This window comes from Antedon mediterranea, chromosome 2 (assembly GCF_964355755.1).
Source record: "Antedon mediterranea chromosome 2, ecAntMedi1.1, whole genome shotgun sequence".
Lineage (NCBI taxonomy): Eukaryota > Metazoa > Echinodermata > Crinoidea > Comatulida > Antedonidae > Antedon > Antedon mediterranea.
In genome coordinates this window covers 22,654,478-22,676,822 of record NC_092671.1, presented here as the reverse complement: position 1 = coordinate 22,676,822, position 22,345 = coordinate 22,654,478, and the positions used below count along the sequence as shown (strand labels likewise).

Genomic DNA, 22,345 nt, shown 5'->3' with positions numbered 1-22,345 from the left:
CGTGACGTTGTGCACCTCCTATTTTTGAATGACGTCAGAGTTGCGCAACGTGACTTACGTGTGATTTTATGATTTTTTATGATTGATCATAGGGCAAACTTTTTGTGGATTAAAAATGCCTCTATTTTTGTGTCTTGCTTATATCAAAAATGTGTAAACATAACATTTCATAACTTTGTCAACATATGGGCATTCACGTGAAGTTGTGCACCTACTATTGTGAATGACGTCAGAAATGCGTAACGTGACTTACGCGTGATTTTATGAATTCCCCGTATTTAACATAGATTGAAACCATATAACAATTTAAGTTGAAACTTAGAAAAAGTTTAATTTATATCTCGCGCTAACTTTTTGTGCACTAAAAATGGCATGTTTTACACGAAGTTACGCGCGCACGCGCATTTAAAATGCGCAAAATTAATTTCTAATCAACTTTCTACGCTGACCATGACATTTTGAGCATGTCACAAATTCCCACGCGCGCGAACAATTTTACGCGCGTGGTCCGCACGTAGCACTAAAAACATCTTTTTTTGCGTGAATTATGGTTTTCCAGCCTTTTATAGTAATTTTATCAAATTTTAAAACAATTTAGACTTAAAATTACGTCATACTAGCACGTCGAATTGTACAATTTGTGCGTGTTTTTAATGAAAAAGTTCAAAAATTCGTCAAAATTATGCCTTTTTAGTCACTATGTCTGTCTGTCTGTCTGTCTGTCTGTCTGTCTGTCTGTCTGTCTGTCTGTCTGTCTGTCTGTCTGTCTGTCTGTCTGTCTGTCTGTCTGTCTGTCTGTCTCTCTGTCTCTCTGTCTCTCTGTCTGTCTCTGTCTGTCTCTGTCTGTCTGTCTCTGTCTGTCTCTGTCTGTCTCTGTCTGTCTGTCTCTGTCTGTCTGTCTGTCTGTCTGTCTGTCTGTCTGTCTCTGTCTGTCTCTGTCTTTCTCTGTCTGTCTGTCTCTGTCTGTCTGTCTCTGTCTGTCTGTCTCTGTCTGTCTGTCTCTGTCTGTCTGTCTCTGTCTGTCTGTCTCTGTCTGTCTGTCTGTCTCTCTGTCTCTCTGTCTGTCATCACTATGCGTTTTATCGCTTTATGACCTTATCTTGATATCAGTTTAATCTAGCTAAGTCAATTTTTCACAGAATATTTCTTATAGCCAGGAATCGATGTGGTTATGTTTTCACGGTGCGCAATAAAAAATTACGCGGTCTACGCACGATTTAACGAAATCACGTTTGTAATTATATCTTAACAACCATGAATCACAATTAAATAAAATTTGGTACTCATAAATTTCAGGGCATAAATCATCATATGGCAATACAATTACGTGCGTAGCGCATGTAACGCATGCGTACGCGCGCTTAAAATTTTCAAAATTTATTTTCGATGAAATAAGAGTAACGTATATTTCGGTGTATAAGACGCACTTTTGACACGCAAATTTGACCTCTAAATTAAGGGTGCGTCTTATACACCGAACATAAATGCCTCACCACACAGATTGTACATAGGCCTAGGGTGGGCCTAGGCTATCGTCACCTCGTTTGCTAGGCCTGAGTAGGCTAGGCCTAGCTACAGTAACTAACTAACGTAACGGCAACCTGCTTCTGCCTAGTTTTCAAGGCATTTTAGCATGATGCTATACTAAATATGATGAAAAGATTTGTTCATTATAGCGATAAAATTTCATTTGTAAATGTTTAAGTACGATTGGAATAGTATTTATTTATACAGTAGTTATACGCACGATCGCCGTACTCCCAGCGCAAGCCCTTCTTGGCGGCCACATGGTGTCCGGTATTCGACTAGTATATTCTTCAGGTGATTATAGCATGGACCTAGCGTACACACTTCTCGGATACATAGATACTAATCGAATACGATTGTCCGTGAAAACGTGCGCCCTCTCGAAATGATCGAGCGATGCTAGCCCACACGTACGTGTTACACACACGGTCATGCACTCGATGTTGCGGCTGTTGAGGCTGGGCGCGGCCGAGCCTAGGTAAGAAAAAACCTAAATAAAGGACGCCGTTGCAGATATAACAAAATATATTATTACAATAATATTGATTACAATTTAAAAAAACATTGTTTTGATGAAATATAAGGTGCGTCTTATACACCGACGATATAAAAAATACCGATATTTTACTCTCAGTTAGGGGGTGCGTCTTATACACAGGTGCGACTTATACACCAAAATATACGGTACGTTTCAGGCAATTTTAAGCGTTTACAAAATTGCCATGAGTGCGCAGATTTTTGCGCGCGCACTGCGCGTTAAATGTTTTTGCGCACTCTTTTTGCCCGATTTCTGTTTTCTTGACTAACTTTTCAACTCGAAATTACGTTATACGAGCACGTCAAAAGTGACAGGCTACGCACATGTAAATTAAAAAAATATAAATGTTTTTAAACATTTCAACATTTTTAAACATGTTCAGTAATTTCGGTCAGTATAGTTCACTATGTCGGTCGGTCCGTCTGTCTGTCGGTCTGTCTGTCTGTCGGTCTGTTTGTCTGTCGGTCTGTTTGTCTGTCGGTCCGGTACCACTATGCATTGTAGCACGCGACTTAATGGCTGTTGGCCTTGTTTTAAACAGTCGTAGTTTCTAAACTAAACGGTGAAAGTTGTTTTTATTACATATTCTGGAAGTTGATGAGTTGTAGATATCGAATAATGTATAAATATGGCTAACAGGACATTGTGACGTCATCGTATGGCCACGCGAATATAAAATTTAGGATTTTTTTGTCTTTCGTAATAGGTCATAACATTTAATAGAGCGCATCTCCACTTATCCCTTTTCCATTTTCACCCCGATATTTTGATATTGTCTAGGTCAATCAACTATCTTTCGCATGAGTTAAAAATATTTTAATTTTTTTGACGTCATCATGCCTAAAAATTTAAATTACGTGTGGCATTAATTTCATCTTTACAGTAAATTTTAATCTGTTATAGCTCGTAAGAATAAAATGTGATAATCATGATTAAAACGTTTTCTGGAAGCTATTGGATTGTAGATACAAAATCATGTGAAAATGTTGCCAATCGGATGTTGTGATGTCATCATATGGCCAGTTAAATAAAAAAAGTCGTATTTTCATATTTTGTGTCATAGTTCATTACATTTAAAAGAGCGCGCATTAATATTTCACGTATTAAAATTTCTTCTACACGTTAATATGTTGTTGCTGAGATAATTTCCTTCCGAAAATTGCGCGTTTCATGTCATTTTAAGCATGTCAAAAATTCCCACGCGCGTGCAAATTTTTACGCGGGCGGTGGCCACGTAGAGTTAAAAACATAATTTTTTCGAGTGATTTATGTTTTTCCAGCCTTTTCTAGTAATTTTACCAACTTTTAAACAATTTCGACTTAAAGTTACGTCATATGAGCATGTCGAATTGTACAATTTGCGCGTGTTTTTGATGAAAAAGTTCCAAAATTTGTCAAAATTATGCCTTTTTTTAAACAGTCGTAATTTCTAAACTACACGGTCAACTTTTTGTGGATGACATATTCTGGAAGTTGATGAGTTGTAGATATCGGATCATGTATTAATATGGCTAACCGGACATTGTGACGTCATCGTATGGCCACGCGAATATAAAATTTAGGATTTTTGTGTCTTTCGTAATAAGTCATCACATTTAATAGAGCGCATCTCCACTTATCCGTTTTCCATTTTCACCCCGATTTTGATATTGTCTAGATCAATCAACTATCTTTCGCATGAGTTAAAAATATTTTAATTTTTATGACGTCTTCATGCCTAAAAATTTAAATTACGTGGGTCATTAATTTAATCTTTACAGTAAACTTTATTAATCTTTTTGTGTGTGCAATATTCCAACGTATGACGTGCGGATAACTAACTCGTCAAAGTGACGAGTTTCATGTCTTTTTTTTTTTATTCTTTCTGTACACAGTTATTTTGAGTGAGTTAGTAACAATCACAAAATTTTCGCAATGTCTTTCAAATACTTTAATTTAGTCCTAATAAACTTTTCAGCGTGATCACTCACTGTGACGTCATTTATACGCCATTTTGTGAAATCACATTTATATCAATCATATCTCAATAATTCATTATCACATCTTGGCATTATTTTTCTTTTTACTGTTAATTATGTGACATATGCTTTTTAGGTTCCAGGGGAGCAAAATGAACTTTTGGGTCAATGGGTTAAAAAGACATCTATTGGGTGATTGGCTGACATTTATACATGTATACATCGTCATGAACAACTTAAGTCACTAACACTTAACAGCATAGAACATGTTCTATGGCCATTTCTGGCTCAATATTTCAAACTTGTTCATCAACATGGAGTGTTAAAAGCTTAGGGCCAAACGGCACGAATAGGGGGTGCTATGCTAAATAATTATTTTTATCCTGTGCTGATTTCAATTAAACTTGCCAATTAGTAACGTTGTTGGGACTGTTGAAAGCCTAGAGTCAAAGGTCACAAAATTCATCTGACCAGGTTCATATTCTATTAAACATAGTATCTCTAGCTATTTGATTTTTTTCACAGACTCATTTGAATTGACGACACATCCCACAGCGATTCACTTCTTAATGGCCACATGTGGAGACAGTTTGGTGAAATTATGGGATTTAATAACAAGTCCATGTAAGTCTACTATATACCATAGGTTTTAAGTTTTTTAGTTGTAAGAATTTGTGATGTCTATTAATAGTAATTCAAAATTCCTTTATGTTCTTCTTAACAGATGAGGAATGATTTCAGATACATCTTTACTTCTATTATTTACATCTCCTATTGTTTAAAAATTACAGTCTACCTGCTCATGAGTAAAGTAAATTACCATTCAAACAATTTCCCACATCCTTTGTATCTTATTTTCACAAATACACAATGGTTCTATAACATAAATTTTATTAAAATTGAAGTAAGCAAGCACCCTTATAGAATCCTTTACTGCCATTTTAGTGAGCACATCGCATATGCAGCTCTTCATATCAGCTATAGACTTTGAAGACATTAATATCGTCATTGTATTTGATAGCCACGCCGAATACTCAGACTGATTACCCTGCGAGTCAGGCGGTAGACTAGGTGGTATGCTTGACTCGCCATTGTCTTCCGCTGTATGCAAAATTTTACTAGTGACCGGCTCATGGCTCTCTGTAGATTTCTTGTGTTGTTTAGACATTTTCTCTCAAATATATCTTGATTATCTGCATTAAAATAATAATTAAACACCACAGTAAACATAAATATGGTATCTAAACCTCACCTCTTTTCAACACTTCAATATCCAGGCATTATAAGGGATCGTATTGTGTATATACACTCCGATGAGGAGAGAGTAGAAAATAATATGTTCGCTCTCGACGGCTGCCCGAGTTTTACTTACTTTACTCTTTAAGTGATTGTCACCAAAAATCAGACATATTCATAATTTAGTGGCAAGGGTCAAAATTTCGAATTGGCTCATATTTTGCACATTGGTAGACCTTGATGTAAGTAAATGTGATGTGTAGTTTGTTTGGTAAAATATCGCTTAGTTTTTGAGAAAATCCAAAAATAACGATTTTCGGCCAATTTTGTTATTTTTGGTGTAAAATTTACATTAAGTTTAACAGCCTCTGGAAGCCAAACGTAGCAACCTAACATTTTAATATTTTACACTTACATTAACTAGTATCTTGACAATAATGTAGTAAAGTTTCAAAAAAATTTGATGAAATTATAAGATTTTTACCAACCAATTACTAATAAGCATAAATAAAATGCTTAAAAAGTATTTTTTTGAAATAAAAAAATCATCAATCTAAAGTTTAGATACTAATATTTATGAATCAAGTAAAATAAATTTGGGAAAACTATTTTCCGCTCCGCGTCAGTGCTACAAAGTTGTAAGAAATTCAAAGATTTTATCTGTCGGCAAGATCAATCAGATGTACCTATTGTTCTCTATTTACGAATTTAAGGTAAACTTTTACTTCGAGAAACAAACTTTAAAGGTAAACTGAAAGGTCCTGAATAATTTGGAATTACGTTTTAATATAAACACTAAACATAAATTTCTAGTCAAATTTTAACGACTAACCCATGATGAAATTAAGCAATTCTATCTGAGCTTAACATTATAACTCGCTTAGCTTCCTCAAGCCTGTTATGTTTTCCACTAGGTGAATTTATTTGCGCGAATTGAACATTTTTTGCATTATACGAGCGCATGCACAGTTTATTTTTATCAACAAAGTTTTCCATTGAACGTGCGTATACGCGAAAATGTTTAATTTGCTCGAATAATTTCGCCTAGTGGAAAACAGGCTTTACAACATAATGTTCTTATCTTCTCATATCATCTTCTCGCACGAGCATGTTAACCTTAACGCTATTTTTCAAGCTCCAAAAGAACTTGATCTTTGCATGCGCAAGCATTACGAAAACTTTAGTTACTTGTGTCGAGAACCTTATTTCTGAAAAATAGCTTCAATGAAAAATGTAAAATGATTAAACACGCTTGGCTAAGCCTAGTCTCTAAACCCAAGGTATTCCATGATTTGTTTTAATACGTGTGGCGTATGTTGCTTGCGCTACACATGCGTTGCGTTCAACACTTCCTGTCGAAGCGCAAAATCAAAACGAGCAAGGGCGTTAACGCAAAATGTTCGCTGAACTCTGTTGTTAGGTAAATGAGTATAATGGTGACATCCGTTAACGTTTATGTGGTCGTGCGAAATTTCCTAATAATTTGTAGTCCAAACAATAAACTATTGTTTTACTATTTTTTCACCCCTCCGCTTTATTAAAAATTTACAGAACGCGAATTAAAATACTAACAATTTAGAGAACAGAATCGTCTCACATATTAAATTGTTATTTTAAAGAATTCTCACAGACACAGTTTTACCTTCGTTGCTACCTTAATCAATCGAGCAACTGCACATGGAAACCAGCTTTCCCAGCAAATCAATGTATGGCTTCTTGCGCTTTATGGTTATATCTGTGGTATCAAGTTCAAGAGAAGTACACATTTCTTGCAACATTGGCACCAAGAATCTGGAGAATTTTTCTTTAGCTTTCAGTTCAAAAATATTATGCCTTTCAAACATTATTGGATGCTGCAAGCCTATTGTGTCCAGTACAGTTTGCGACAAAATTTGAATTTCTCTTTCTTTTTCCGTTTTTGAATCGTCTCCATTTTTGAATCGTATCCATTTTTTAATCGTCTCCATTTTTTTCAATTTCGTCACCATCTTCATTACTATCGTAATCATCATCTTCGTCATCATCATCATGAACGGCTGCATCTGTCCTTTTTTTAGCCCAGCGTGAGAAAATAGATGTGAACCATCGCTGTGCCTGGCCGATCTCATCTCTCGTGAGACATCACATGGATCAGCTTTCTGTCCTGTCTGCTCTCCAGCGTCAAAAACATCAGTAAGGTAGGATGTCTGTGGAACAGAAAATCAGGTTTTTTTTTGCAGAGGACTTTAACTCCCAGCCCATTTGCAGGTCGGGGCCAATGTCAAACCGTGGCAAATCTTTGGTTCTAGATTTTGAAGTGTTTCATGTTCTAGTGCGTTCTTGTGATTTTCATAATCTAAGTGTTTCTCTAGGGAAGAGTACCTCTGATATGACCTAATGCAACCTTATTCGCGACAAAAGAACAGTTTGCTGGGGGTGCCAGAACTTTCTTCACTTTCTATTTAGTCGTCGTCATTTATATCAGCTTGTTCTTCATAAGATGTCTTGACTTGTATTCTTGCTTTTACTGTAATAAATGATGCTTGATTTTTATCAGACGTATCCTTATTATGAATTAAATTTGGTAGTTTCGAGGGCACACCGAATTTACTCAAAAGTAGATTTTGTCTTGCAGCAATACCATACGCCAACCATACCTTCATGGACCTGCTTCCATACTCTATGTTGTTGATGTGACTCACGCCTTTCCATTTTGCTGTTGCACAGATAGTACCAGTAGGTAAAGCACAAACTATGACTTTCACTCCAGGAATGCCCCCAAAGGACTCAATTGGTGCCTTCATCTGCTCTGGATTTTCAATATCTTTTCCTGAATTAAGATATTTATTCATGTGATTTTTTATATGGGCTGCCTTGCGGTCACATGCACCCTTCCCCGCTTGTGGGTCCGAAAAATTAATACGTCGGATTTTTATCTTAGTTTCTTTCGCTATCTTTGGTAACGAGAGTAATGTTAGGGCAGAGTGGTAGCATCCGGCATTATCTTGACGCAGATAAACAGAGTGTATATCGGGTGCAATAGATGGCAGCTGCCTCAACACATAGTCGATATCCTGACTGCAAGATTTTAAAATATGCACAAACGTAATTAGCATCAGTACCTCTCTATCTTTATTCTTTTTCGTCACGGAAGTCCACGCTTTCCAAACCAGTCTCTTTGGCTTTCGCGGTATTTATGTGGTACAAACTTCATCGCCCAGTCTAAAACAATTAGGGCACAACCAGGATTCAAATCTCCTAAAATATCATGTCGTGCAGCGTCTTGGTTAATGGATCTTAAGATATGCGCCTTCCACGTCTCGATGTCTTGGACTGACCGTGTAAGTACGTACTTCATGTCATCTTTTTCTTTAGAAGAGCAGCGCACTTCGTTTAAAGCTTCATGAATTTCAGACAAAGCTTCTGGAAATATACGACACCTGTTACATCTTGCATTGTGGTCATGATCACAGACAGTCTGGTAACCTTTGTTTTCGTAAGAACTAAGAGCATACGCCCTACAATGATCGGCAACTTCAGAATGGTTAGAAATGTGAATCTGCAATAATATATAAAATAAATTGTATAAAAAATGTAATTAGTCTTGATTGTTTCTTACATGCTTTACTAAACAACATACAACGCGCTACTTTGCGTTTTTTTTATTATATTGTTTTTCTATTTATACTGTAGCAGTTATCAAGATATTTAAACAAGATTGTTATTACCTTATAGTCAAAGATTGTTAAATAAGTTCATTTAGATCTGATAATATAATGTGATAAAAAGTTACTTCTATATGATCCAATATAAGGTCAAGTTTGTAAGATGATATCGGTACTTACATTTCCAGAGAACTTGACGTTTCGCCGACTAACAGCTGTTGACTTGGTTTTTGGTTTTTTTGTTTGGCCCAAGTCAAATCCATTTCATAGCAATCTCCCAACTTATCAACGATGTTCTCCAGGTCATCATAGGCTTTTCCACCATTGGCAGAGATATAATCAAGGCCCTGTAAGGATTTGCGTACAGAAGCAGAACAAACGCTGAGAACTCTACGCAATGTACTGCGGCTCATAGGTTGAAAATCCTTCTCTTGACAGTAACTCTCGTATTGAAGAATACATTGTTCTGGGATAAGATTACGCACAACATTTGGGATTTTTATAACTCTGTCTGTAGAAAGTTTTAGAGTTTCTTCTCCAAATGGCAAGTCTTGTATAACTTGAGAACTTGTTATAAAGGTATACAAAGTGGTCGATTTTCCCTGGCTGTATGCATGCTCTAGTGTTCTTTAGAGGTTGAATTACAGAACCTCTACCATGTAACAATAAATGGTGTTTGGCCACGTTAAAACGGTATCTTGTCAAGTTAGTTATCCATTTCTGCAGTTCCTTGAAGGTAACCTTATCAATTGATTGATTGATAGATTGATTGATAACTTTATTTTTTCCACATAGGAAAATATTTTGAGTGCTTTTCACAATATAGTACAAAAATATATAAAACGTTTCATATAAAAATAATTAATTACAATATTTAAAAACACTATATATTATTTAACAATGTACAAGTATGAACATAAAACTACTATTGACTATATAAATAATAAAAAAGCAGCAATACATCAAAAATTTCAAAAATTATGCAATATCATTTAACAGTCTAATGGAATACGGAACAAAAGAATTAAAATATCGCATAACTAGTCAGGTTCCTCATGTATGAAAATAGGGGTTCCGTAGGATTTTAATGCCCAAAGTGAGATTTCACTTGATTTTACTTTACTTTGGTGCTAGGATACCAAAAATGCTAGATAACAAATTTTCACGATCCCGTAACCATGGTAACAGCTCCAAATTCAAAATGGCGACCAAATGACCATATCTCCATAACCCTTTGGTCTATTGACAAGATATTGGTATCAAAATACTCGGAATATATATATTTATATTCGTTGTAATAGAACATTTTTACTAAATGCAACCGGAAATGCTTTTTTTCTGTACTATTTACCCTTGACCTTGACTCGTACTGTATCTTAAAAATGGCTGGTCATAGAAATTTAAAAATGGTCTCAAATTGCTCAGACCTTATATATTTATATTTATTGTAATGCAATATTTTGTTAAAAAATGTCCGGAAGCAAAGTTATTGACCTTTGACATAGAGAATAGCTTACAAGGATTTTTATTCCGTAGTCTCTGGTCATATCTTCATAACCCTTTGGTCTATTGACAAGATATTGGTATCAAAATACTCGGAATAAATATATTTATATTCGTTGTAATAGACCTTTTTGACTAAATGTAACCGGAAATGCCTTTTTTTTTACTAGTGACCCTTGACCTTGACTCGCACTCAATCTAAAAAACGGCTGGTCATGGAAATTTAAAAATGGTATCAAATTGCTCAGACAATACATATATTGTAATGCAATATTTTGTAAGAAAATGACCGGAAGTAAAGTTATTCACCATTGACATAGAGAATATTAGCTATTTACATTACAAGGATGGATAAATATTGGTCAGATATTTTGGCCCTACTCTGACGTAATTTTCACTTTTACTAAGAATACATCATTAATACTTAAGTAATGTGGGACAACAACCTCCAGATCACTAGCCTGGCGTTCACTAGGATAATTATGTTATGCATTCAGTTCTTTTCTAAACTCACATTTTCAAATATTGTTTTCAATTGCCATTTTGAATCTCTATAAACTTATTAATTGAAGATTTCTGATTTAGCTAAAACTAAAAAGTAGTAAATGTCAGAGTGAGATTTGATGGTAATTATAACCTATAATATTAGAAAGGTATCTTGCAGATTTGTTTTGCCCATGACTGGTTTTCATTTATATGCTCGTCTGATACATTGCCATCTAACACACAAATGACCAGCTTGGCTTGATGTAGATGACCCAATAACAGTGAATAAAAGAATGTAATTAATTTGAATGTAAAGAAATAGACTATTTGCTCTTTTCCCGGATCAGGCTCTAGAACAGAAGGAAAACCAGTTAAAATGGATTGGTGATCTTGTTGGCATTACTTAGGAGGAGGAAATCGAACTAGATATCCCATCGAACTCACTCTTCAACACAAAACACACAAATACTTCAAGATTTCATCAAAATACATTCATAACAAAATCAACACTTTTTAAAACTTTGTCTTAGTAATAATTTCAAAAGAAGTAAAGAAATATATCTTAAACAGAGATAATAAAAAAAGGAGTTGAAGCTTTTTGAAGTTTGTGAGCAAAGTCTGGTTGTTGTGGACTACCTGAAATGAAAATTAAACTAAAAACATTTAGTAGCTTGAAGGAGATAAAATCATAAGATGCTGTAAACATCAAAAACTTCTAACAATCTCACTCCTTAAATTGGTCCGTTGGCTTGGCGATATGACTCACAAAATGGCAGTCAATGTTAGCATTGAAAGATTGCTTCTCATATCTCGAAACATCTAAGAAGAAAAACCAAGGAACGTCTAACCACGTAATAATGTATGGCCGGGGCAGCAGTTCAATGTATGAGAAACCTCCATTATATGAAAATGTTTCAAGAACAAGCATTAAAGGTACAAAAGTTGAAGAATCAACCACTCTCACTCCTTGACTGTCTTAATGGCAACACGGATGCTGACACAATAAATGCATAGTACTGATGTAATTAAAAATGTTTTAATCCAATTTTGGAGCTCCAGTTTCTTGGAGCTCCAAAATGAAAAAAGTATAGCAATTAACATTTCAGGAAAAGTGCAGGAAGAATCAATTTGGCTACGTCATTTTAGTGAAGTAGATGAATGAATGAATTTCTGCTGTAATTTTTACTATTGTCCAAAGTTGTTTACATAGATAAATGTGCTTACACTATAAAGTATATACTATTTATAAAATATATAAAAACTAAATATGTGATTATAAATTAAATATTCGAATGATGATAATATGTATAAACTCATTTTTTTAATCCCCACCACAAACAATTGACCATACATGCTGAAATAGATAAATGCTTATATACATAAAGTTCATGTTTATTAGGTCAAAGGTCAATAACTTTACTTCCGGTCATTTTCTAACAAAATGTTCCATTAAAATAAATATAAATATGTATGGTCTGAGCAATTTGAGACCATTTTAAAATTTCTATAATCAGCCGTTTTTTAGATACAGTTCGAGTCAATGTCAAGGGTCAATAGTGCAGAAAAATAGCATTTCCGGTTACATTTAGTAAAAATGTTCTATTACAACGAATATAAATATATTTATTCCGAGTATTTTGATACCAATATCTTGTCAATAGACCAAAGGGTTATGGAGATATGACCATAGACTACTGAATAAAAATTCTTGTAAGCTATTCTCTATATCAAAGGTCAATAACTTTACTTCCGGTCATTTTCTAACAAAATATTGCATTACAATAAATATAAATATATAAGGTCTGAGCAATTTGAGACCATTTAAAAATTTCTATGACCAGCCGTTTTTAAGATACAGTACGAGTCAAGGTCAAGGGTCAATAGTACAGAAAATAGCATTTCCGGTTGCATTTAGTTAAAATGTTCTATTACAACGAATATAAATATATATATTCCGAGTATTTTGATGCCAATATCTTGTCAATAGACCAAAGGGTTATGGAGATATGGCCATTTGGTCGCCATTTTGAATTTGGGGCTGTTACCATGGTTACGGGATCGTGAAAATTTGTTACCTAACATTTTTGGTATCCTAGCACCATAATAAAGTGAAATCAAGTAAAATCTCACTTTGGACATTAAAATCCTACGGAAATACACGAGGACCCTGACTATAACCCTACTATTGCACGATCTCAGCACATTTAGTCTTTTCGATCTCATTTTAACATAATGTTTATTTAAAGGGTGGTTTGAGTCGTCGCAAATTTTCATAGCCTTATTTCTTATGATTTTGTTGCAAAGGTCATCCAAATTATGTCTAGATCCTGTGATCCTACCTACTTTATTTAATATTTGTTGTAATCTGGTTTTTTCTTCTGTTCTACATCCACAGAACCAGGCAACACAACAGAAAGTGAGCACACTCTCAACAATCGAAGAGTAAAATAAATTTAATACAGTTCTATCTACCCCATAATTTCTCAGTTTTCTGAGAAAGAACAGTCGTGTATTTCCTTTTTTTATAGTATTTTTACAGTGTTTCTCCCAGCTAAATTTGTTATCAACAGTCACACCTAGGTATTTGTAGCTTTCAACAGATTCAATTTCCTGATTATTAATTTTTAGGGGAGCCAAAGCAGTATATTTTTTTCGAAAATCAATTATTACTTCTTTGGTTTTCTTTTCGTTTAGTAAGAGGCAATTTGTCTTACACCAATTCGAAAAAGCAACGATTTCATCATGATATTCAGTTTCACTAGCTCTGTTTTTTAATAGGCCAACAATGGCGGTGTCATCCGCATATTTTAAATAATGTATGCTACTAGAAGTTGACTTACAGTCATTGGTATATAAAATAAACAAGAGGGGGCTTAACACACATCCTTGGGGTGATCCTATATTTGTGTCAGCAAAGGTAACTCTCGCATAACAACTTAAGTTATTTGTATGCGGGTTTAACAGTTGGGTAAGAGTTAGTATCGCATCATCGACAGATCTGCATGATTGGTATGCAAACTGATATGGATCAATTAAATGGGATAAGGGAGTAATAATTAAGTTACACATAAATTTTCCAAACATTTCATCACTATCGAGGTTAAGGCTATTGGGCGGTAGTCATTCAAAATCTTAGGGTTTGGAATTTTGGGTACTGGAATAATAGATGCATCTTTCCAGACCGATGGTACAATATGATTATCTAACGACAGTTGAAACAGTTTGGTAAAGGGAATAGACAGTTCATGGGCACATGTCCTCAGAATACAGCCGCTAATGTTATCAGGACCACTTGCTTTATTTCGTTTCACTTTTTTTAACAACTTTTCAATTTTCCAAGGCTGAATCTTAACATGTTCGCTAGTAATAATATTTGAAGTCAGATTGGTACAATTGGTAGGACTGGCATTCTCAAATCGCGCAAAGTGCTTGTTTAGGTCATTAACAAATTTATCACCGTCATTGTATAGCGAAAGGTCCATCTTCTTTTTTGCTTTAACACCAGACATAATATTCATACAATTCCAGGCCGCCTTGGCATCTCCAGATTCCATGGAATTTTCAAGCTTTCCTTTAAATAAATATTTTGCTCTTTTTATCTCATTCTTTATTTCTGCTTTTATAGATTTAATGCGAACTGTATCACCACTTTTAAAGGCATTTGATCGTTCGCGAATGAGTGCTTTGACTTGGTGTGTAAACCAAGGCTTCTGATTTGGATAAAAGGTGACACGTTTAGTTTCAACACATAATTCCTCGCAAAATGAGATATAATCATTCACAACTTTTACTGCTGAATTAAGGTCATTTGCTGTATCAATAAGTGCTGACCAATCAGTAGACTGGAAACATTCTTGTAGCTTTTCTATTGCCTCACTATTTCGAACTTTAATTATTTTCCTGGTAGGCTTTTCCGCTCTAATTTTTTGTCTATATGTTGGTAATAGGGTAATGACGTTATGATCAGAACTTGCAATAGGAGCGTTGATAATACATCTATAGGCCTTGTTTAAATTACAGAAACACTTGTCCAGGATATTCCCGTCTCGAGTAGGTTTATCAACGTACTTTTTGAAAGTAGGCAACGCTTTCTTTATTTCTTTACCGCTGTGGTTTATATCTCCAAGTACGAATTTAGGGGAATCAGGGGACGCCTCTGATATATTACTCACAGTATCTCCGACAATACGAGCGGCTTCATCAACCATGATCGATAAAATCTGACGTCTTGTACTCCAGTGGTTAGTATGAAGGTAGCATTCTGAAAGTGCATCTAATAGAGAAGAATCGGTTCTTTCGTCAGCTTCTGTGGTTTTATCACTTGATGTAACTTCAAGTAGAGTAGTCGACTGACTAGGTGCGATTTCTTCCAGGCACATAGAGACAACTTGACGAGCCTTTCGCATGTGGAAACGTTAAGTACGGTCTGAAACTTGCTCCAGCAGTGCAGATAAAGGATATTTAATTGGACTGACGTCCCTTGAATATATAATATTGATATATATAGAAAGATGATGACAATGGCAGGGAATGCAGAAATTATTCCTCCTACCATCAACATACGAAATAAAATGAACAAAGTAACATGAAACACATTATTTACTTAATCTTTCCGCCAATAAATGCGTATTCATAAATGTCATACTGTACGGTATTTTTTAACTTACAGTTGTTAGTGCACTCATCTGATCGACGAGACTAGGGCTATTTGTTTCAGTGTTCGAGGTTACAGGTAACAATAACTTCAGCATCTTGCGTTGAACAGATACCTGATAAAAAGCGTAAAAACATTTACTTACAGGTTCTTTTTTAACATTTTAAATTACATTAAATATAAAAATTAAATTGTATTTACCTGAACCAACTTGCAGGAAAGTTCCTGTTTTCTTTAATATTAGTTGCGAATCTTCTTTGCTAATACCCCTATCTCACTTAGGTCCCTTTCCCTTGCTTTGGATGTGATTAGAGAGATCAGGCGGCACTCTACATCTGTTGTTATTTCCTCAAGACCAACCTAAGCCCAGTTCCGATCGATGCAAGGGACAAACAGTCCAACTATGTATATCATCGGGCAAGCTAAACATGGCTGCTCGACTAAGAATTAGGTCTACCTCACTATCGATGCCCCAGCCCGTAAACCTAAACATGTATCTGTGTGCAACGATTTCCTTCTGGCATGCTTGTAAAGGTAGGACTTCAGTGCTCTGTTTGCGGTCTTTTCTATCGAATCCACAAGCTCTGCCGACAACCGATTTAATAGAACATGAAATCTCCATATTGTTTGAACTTAAAGCCATCAGACAATAATTATATATAAGAATTATTTTCAACACGTCTTTACATTGTAAGACATAAACTAAAATGGATAAAAAATCAGTTCCGTTGTCAACGTCAATGAAGATATCGTTGTCAGTAAAGTGTTTTGTTTGATGTGGTTAATGTTGTGAAACATTCTCATTGAGTAAGTTCAACCAGGTTCGACAAACAGGAAAACGATAACAAGTTAAACAAATGTGTTTTCAGTTTTTTCCTATAAACTATGAGAGGATAGAACTGAATAATTTATAATAATATTAGGCTAGTCAATCTAGCATTTTGAGTGAAACAAATTGCAAACAGAGATTTTTCGTTTTTAAATGGTCACATGTGATGAGGAGATCAAAATTTGAGCATCACACCTCTGTCACTCATCCCGATGATATGCAAATTAGCTTAAATATGCAAATTAGGGTGAAATTACAGGATTATCATATCTCAAAAACTACTAGTCCGAGAGAGTTGATTTTATAAATAAATACAAAAATAAATACAAAAATTGACCCTTGACCCCATTTATCAATGTTTGCATACATAATGCGACTAAAATGTCTGTAGAGACTTTGTTTTGGACTCAAATGACTCGGATACAGGTTTTCTATCGTCAGCATAGAACCGCTTTGTAATTCCCAAAATCACGCCTCTGTCACGCATCTCAAAATTATGCTAACTAGTAGTACAAATTACATGAAATATGCAAATAAGGGAGTGAAATTACAGTCTTCCCATATCTCGAAAACCAATAATGCTAGCGAGTTGATTTTTTCAAGCCCTTATTCAGAATGTACATATTTATATTCGCTCTAATAAAACATTTTATTATTTCTTTATCAGAAGTATGACATTTGACCCTCGGCCCTATTTCTTAATATTTGCATATAATTATAATGCAACTAAAATGTATGTACAGACCTTGTTTTGGCCTCAAATGACTTGTATACAGGTTTTATATAGCCCGTATAGGACCGTTTAGTAATTCTAAAAGTCAAGCACCTCAAAAGTATGCAAATTAGTAGTAAAAGAAAGTTATATGAAATATGCAAATTACAGTGAATTGCCATATCTCGAAAAAACCCTAATGACCGATAGAGATATGGCAACTTTCACCTGTTGTACTACTAATTTGCATACTTTCAAGGGAAGTAAAAAGGTGTGATTTTGAGAATTACTAAACAGTTCTATGCTAGCTATAGAAAACCTGTATCTGAGTCATTTGAGGCCAAAACAAAGTCTGTACAGACATTTTAGTTGCATTATATGCAAATATTGAGAAATAGGGTCGAGGGTCAAATGTCATACTTTTGTAAATTTTTGGGGTAAAATGTTTCATTAGAGCGAATATAAATATGTGCATTCCGAATAAGGCCTTGAAAAAATCAACTCTCTAGCATTAATGGTTTTCGAGATATGGGAAGACTATAATTTGACCCCCTTATTTGCATATTTCATGTAATTTGTACTACTAATTTGCATACTTTCGAGGTGTGTAACAAAGATGTGATTTTGGAAATTACAAAACGGTCCTATGCAGACTATAAGAAAACTGTATCCGAGTCATTTGAGTCTAAAATAAAGTCTCTACAGACATGGTAGTCGCATTATGTATGCAAACATTGATAAATGGGGGTCAAGGGTCAATTTTTGTATTTCCGGTCATTTTTTCGTAAAATGTTTCATTAGAGCAAATATAAATATGTACATTCTGAACAATTAAAAAAAAAATCAACTCTCTAGCCTTAGTGGTTTTCGATATATAGGAAACTGTAATTTCACCACCTAATTTGCATATTTTATGTGACTTGTACTAAGAATTTGCATACTTTGGAGGTGAGTGATACAGGTGTGATTTGAAATTTACTAAACAGTCCTATGTTGGCTATTAGAAATCTGTATCCGAGTCATTTGAGGGCAGAACAAAATCTCTACAGACATTTTAGTTTTATTATAATATGCAATATTGAGAAATGGGGTCAAGGGTCAAATGTCATACTTCCGGTCATTTTTATGTAAAATTTTTCATCAGAGCAAATATAAATATGTACATTCTGAATACAGCTGTGAAAAAATCAACTCTCTAGCATTAGTAGTTTTTGACATATATGACAACTGTAAATTTTCACTCTTATTTGCATATTTTATTTAACTTGTACTACTAATTTGCATACTTTCGAGGTGTGTGACAAAGGTGTGATTTTGGGAATTATAAAGTGGTCCTATGCTAGCTATTAGGAACCTATATCGGGGTCATTTGACGGCAAAATAAAGTCTCTACAGACATTTCAGTCACATTGTGTACGCAAACATTGAAAATGGGGTCGAGGGTCAAATGTTGTACTTCCGGTCTTTTTTTTGTAAAATGTTTCATTAGAGAAAATATAAATACCGTATATTTCGGTGTATAAGTCGCACCTGTGTATAAGACGCATCCCCTAACTGAGAGTAAAATATCGGTATTTTTTATATCGTCGATGTATAAGATGCACCTTATATTTCATCAAAACAATGTTTTTTTTAAATTGTAATCAATCTTATTGTAATAATATATTTTGTTATATCTACAACGGCGTCCTTTATTTAGGTTTTTTTCTTACCTAGGCTCGGCCGCGCCCAGCCTCAACAAGTTGTTTCTAACTTGTTATTCATGAGTTTCGCACCCGCAACATCGAGTGCATGACCGTGTGTTTAACACGCACGTGTGTGGGCTAGCCTCGCTCGATCATTTCGAGAGGGCGCACGTTTTCACGGACAATCGTATTCGATTAGTATCTATGTATCCGAGAAGTGTGTACGCTAGGTCCATGCTATAATCACTTGGAGAATATACTAGTCGAATACCGTACAACATGTGGCCGCCAAGAAGGGCTTGCGCTGGGGGTACGGCGGTCGGCGATCGTGCGTATAACTATAAATAAATATTCCAATTGTAAACGTTTACAAATGAAATTTTATCGGAGCGCCTAAAACAGCTCCATAATAAACAAATCTTTTCATCATATTTAGTATAACATCACGCTAAAATGCCTTGAAAACTAGGCAGAAGCAGGTTGCCATTACGTTAGTACACTGTAGCTAGGCCTAGCCTAGCCAACGAGGTGACGATATGTACACTCTGTGTGGTGAGGCATTTATGTTCGGTGTATAAGACGCACCCTTAATTTAGAGGTCAAATTTGCGTGTCAAAAGTGCGACTTATGCACCGAAATATACGGTATATACATTTTGAATAAATCAGTGAAAAAATCAACTCTCTCGGACTAGTAGTTTTTGAGATATGATAACCCTGTAATTTCACCCTAATTTGCATATTTAAGCTAATTTGCATATCATCGGGATGAGTGACAGAGGTGTGATGCTCAAATTTTGATCTCCTCATCATATGTGACCATATAAAAAAGAAAAATCTCTGTTTGCAATTTGTTTCACTTTAGGCTGTTTTTAGTCGCGTGGAAGCGACTCTATAGTTCACTATGTCGGTCTGTCGGTCTCACTATGCGTTTTATCGCTTTCTGACCTTATCTTGATATCAGTTTAATCTAACTAAGTCAATTTTTCACAGTATATTCCTTATGGCCAGGAATCGATGTGGTTATGTTTTCACGGTGCGCAATAAAAAATTACGCGGTCTACGCACGATTTAACGAAATCACGTTTGTAATCATATCTTCACAACCATGAATCACAATTAAATAAAATTTGGTACTCATAAATTTCAGGGCATAAATCATCATATGGCAATACAATTACGTGCGTAGCGCATGTAACGCATGCGTACGCGCGCTTAACATTTTCAAAATTTATTTTCGATGAAATAAGAGTACGTTTCAGGCAATTTTAAGCGTTTACAAAATTGCCATGAGTGCGCAGATTTTTGCGCGCGCACTGCGCGTTAAATGTTATTGCGCACTCTTTTTGCCCGATTTCTGTTTTCTTGACTTACTTTTCAACTCGAAATTACGTTATACGAGCACGTCAAAAGTGACAGGCTACGCACGTGTAAATTAAAAAAATATAACTGTTTTTAAACATTTCAACATTTTTAAACATGTTCAGTAATTTCGGTCAGTTGGTCGGTCGGTCGGTAAACACTAAGCACGCGACTGTTTTAGCTAGATTGACTAGCCTATATGGTTTGACAAAGCATAAGCGAGTGATTTTTAGTTAATTGCTTAATTTTGTATTGGTTAGTAATTTAAATTTTACCAGAGACGTATTTTAGTTTGCATGTAAATTGCAACTTAATTCAAAATTATTCCAGGAACTTTCAGTTTATCTTTCAAGTTTGTTTCTCGTAATAAAAGTTTGGCTCAAAGTGACTTAGATTGCTAAATAGATAATAATAGGTACATTTAATTGATCTTGCTGACAGATTAAATCTTTGAATTTCTTACAACTTTGTGGCTCTGGCGCAGAGCGCACAATAGTTTCCCCAATTTTCTTTTACTTGATTCATAAATATTAGTACCGGTATCTATACTTTAGATTGATGATTTTTTTATTAAAAAAAAATTTGTTGCACATGAAAAAAAACCCTACTACCCTACTTTTTTAGAGTTTTATAATTGCTAATTAGTAATTAATTAATAAAATAATTATTAATAATTAATAAAAATCTTAAAATGTCAAGATGCTAGTTAATGTAAGTGTAAAATATTAAAACGCTAGGTTGCTACGTTTAGCTTCCAGAGGCTGTTAAACTTAATGTGAATTATACACCAAAAATTAACAAAATTGGACAAAAATCGTTATTTTTCGATTTTCTCGAAAACTAAGCAATATTTTACCAAACAAACTACACATTAGGTTTACTTACATCAAGGTCTAACGATGTGCAAAATATGAGCCAATTCGAAATTTTGACCCTTGCCACCTAATGTTTGATTTTTAGTGACTGGCTCTCTTAATTGGTACAATTATACTAAATAGGCCTAATTATATTTTTTTTCTTTTTGGCCATTTAATGACATCAATAATAAATAAGGTATCCTAATTATCGTTGCAAAACTAAGGATACATTTCTGAAAACTAAGATTGCCAACTGTATAACTTAAAAAAACACTTGTTATGTTATTTATGATATAATGTATGGCTATATTCCCTATAGGTATTATATATTTTATACTCGAGCACCCTTTTTAATTATTTATGTATGTACAAAATGATTTGTTAATGCTTTTTTACCTTTACTATTAATTTTTTAGTATGCTGTACAAAACTAAGATGTAAGCTGAAAGGACATACAGCTAATGTAAATTCTGTTGCATTTTCTGCAAATGGACTTCTTCTAGCTTCAGGGTAAGATATGTAACTTTTTTTGTTAATACGAAGACGAAAATGAGAGTGTGAATGATGTAAATAGCCCATTATCTAACATTAATTTGTTGAAATGCATTACATTGCAGTTTAACATAAATATAGTCTGAAATGCTCTATATTTATTTATAAAGTATAGGGTATTAAATACATGAATGATTTGAGGGTAATTTAGCTTATCAAATAATCAAACAACAACTTTTATTTCAGAACATGTGACATTCATTACATGTACAAGCCCCTTAGGGTGTGTTCAGACTCACAGAGTTACGGTGGAGTTATGTAAGCGGCGTACATATTTTTGTGTCTGAACCATGCTGCGGATTAGCGTTAGGAAGCTGTTACTCCGCGCCAGTGGCGTTAATAACTCTAGCGGGAGAGGGTAGATTTCATAACGCTAATTCAGTGATGCATCAGTGATTTTAACCTTAACCAATGAAAATACACAACATATACATACATTAGCAGACAACAACTACATACCCGTACCCTATGATACGACAGCGAAATTGCTATGTCAAATGTATTTTCAGGTTCAGATTTTAAAGAACAGTAAAGTTGGCATCAGTGATATGATATTTTCATAAATTAAATCAATTAATCAGATAATTGTCCGTGTAACAATTACGTTTTAAATTATTTTGAATTAAAATGCAATTCTACAAGTAGTAAGAACAAACCAGTATGGTAAACATTATATACCGTATTTTCCGGAGTATAGGTCGAGACTTTGTGGGAAAATTTTAATTGCAAAATCGGGGGGTCGACTAGCAAGGTCAGTGGCCTAAGCCTATCATCAATCACTCATGGAAGTTTTCAATTTACTC

The 22,345-nt window shown here is 34.6% G+C and overlaps 1 protein-coding gene and 1 pseudogene across 4 annotated transcripts in view; one reads left to right on the top strand and one right to left on the bottom strand.

The window, feature by feature from the left end:
* The window catches only part of LOC140040729 (WD repeat, SAM and U-box domain-containing protein 1-like), a 183,710-nt gene that overhangs the window by 64,011 nt on the left and 97,354 nt on the right, over nucleotides 1-22,345 (top strand). For all 4 annotated transcript variants that reach the window (XM_072086879.1, XM_072086881.1, XM_072086878.1 and 1 more), the window contains exons 4-5: nucleotides 4,549-4,647; nucleotides 21,407-21,500. In XM_072086879.1, coding sequence (XP_071942980.1) covers nucleotides 4,549-4,647; nucleotides 21,407-21,500 — 193 coding nt within the window. The remainder of the gene's footprint in view (nucleotides 1-4,548; nucleotides 4,648-21,406; nucleotides 21,501-22,345) is intronic.
* On the bottom strand, nucleotides 7,687-16,168 carry LOC140041156 (uncharacterized; annotated as a pseudogene).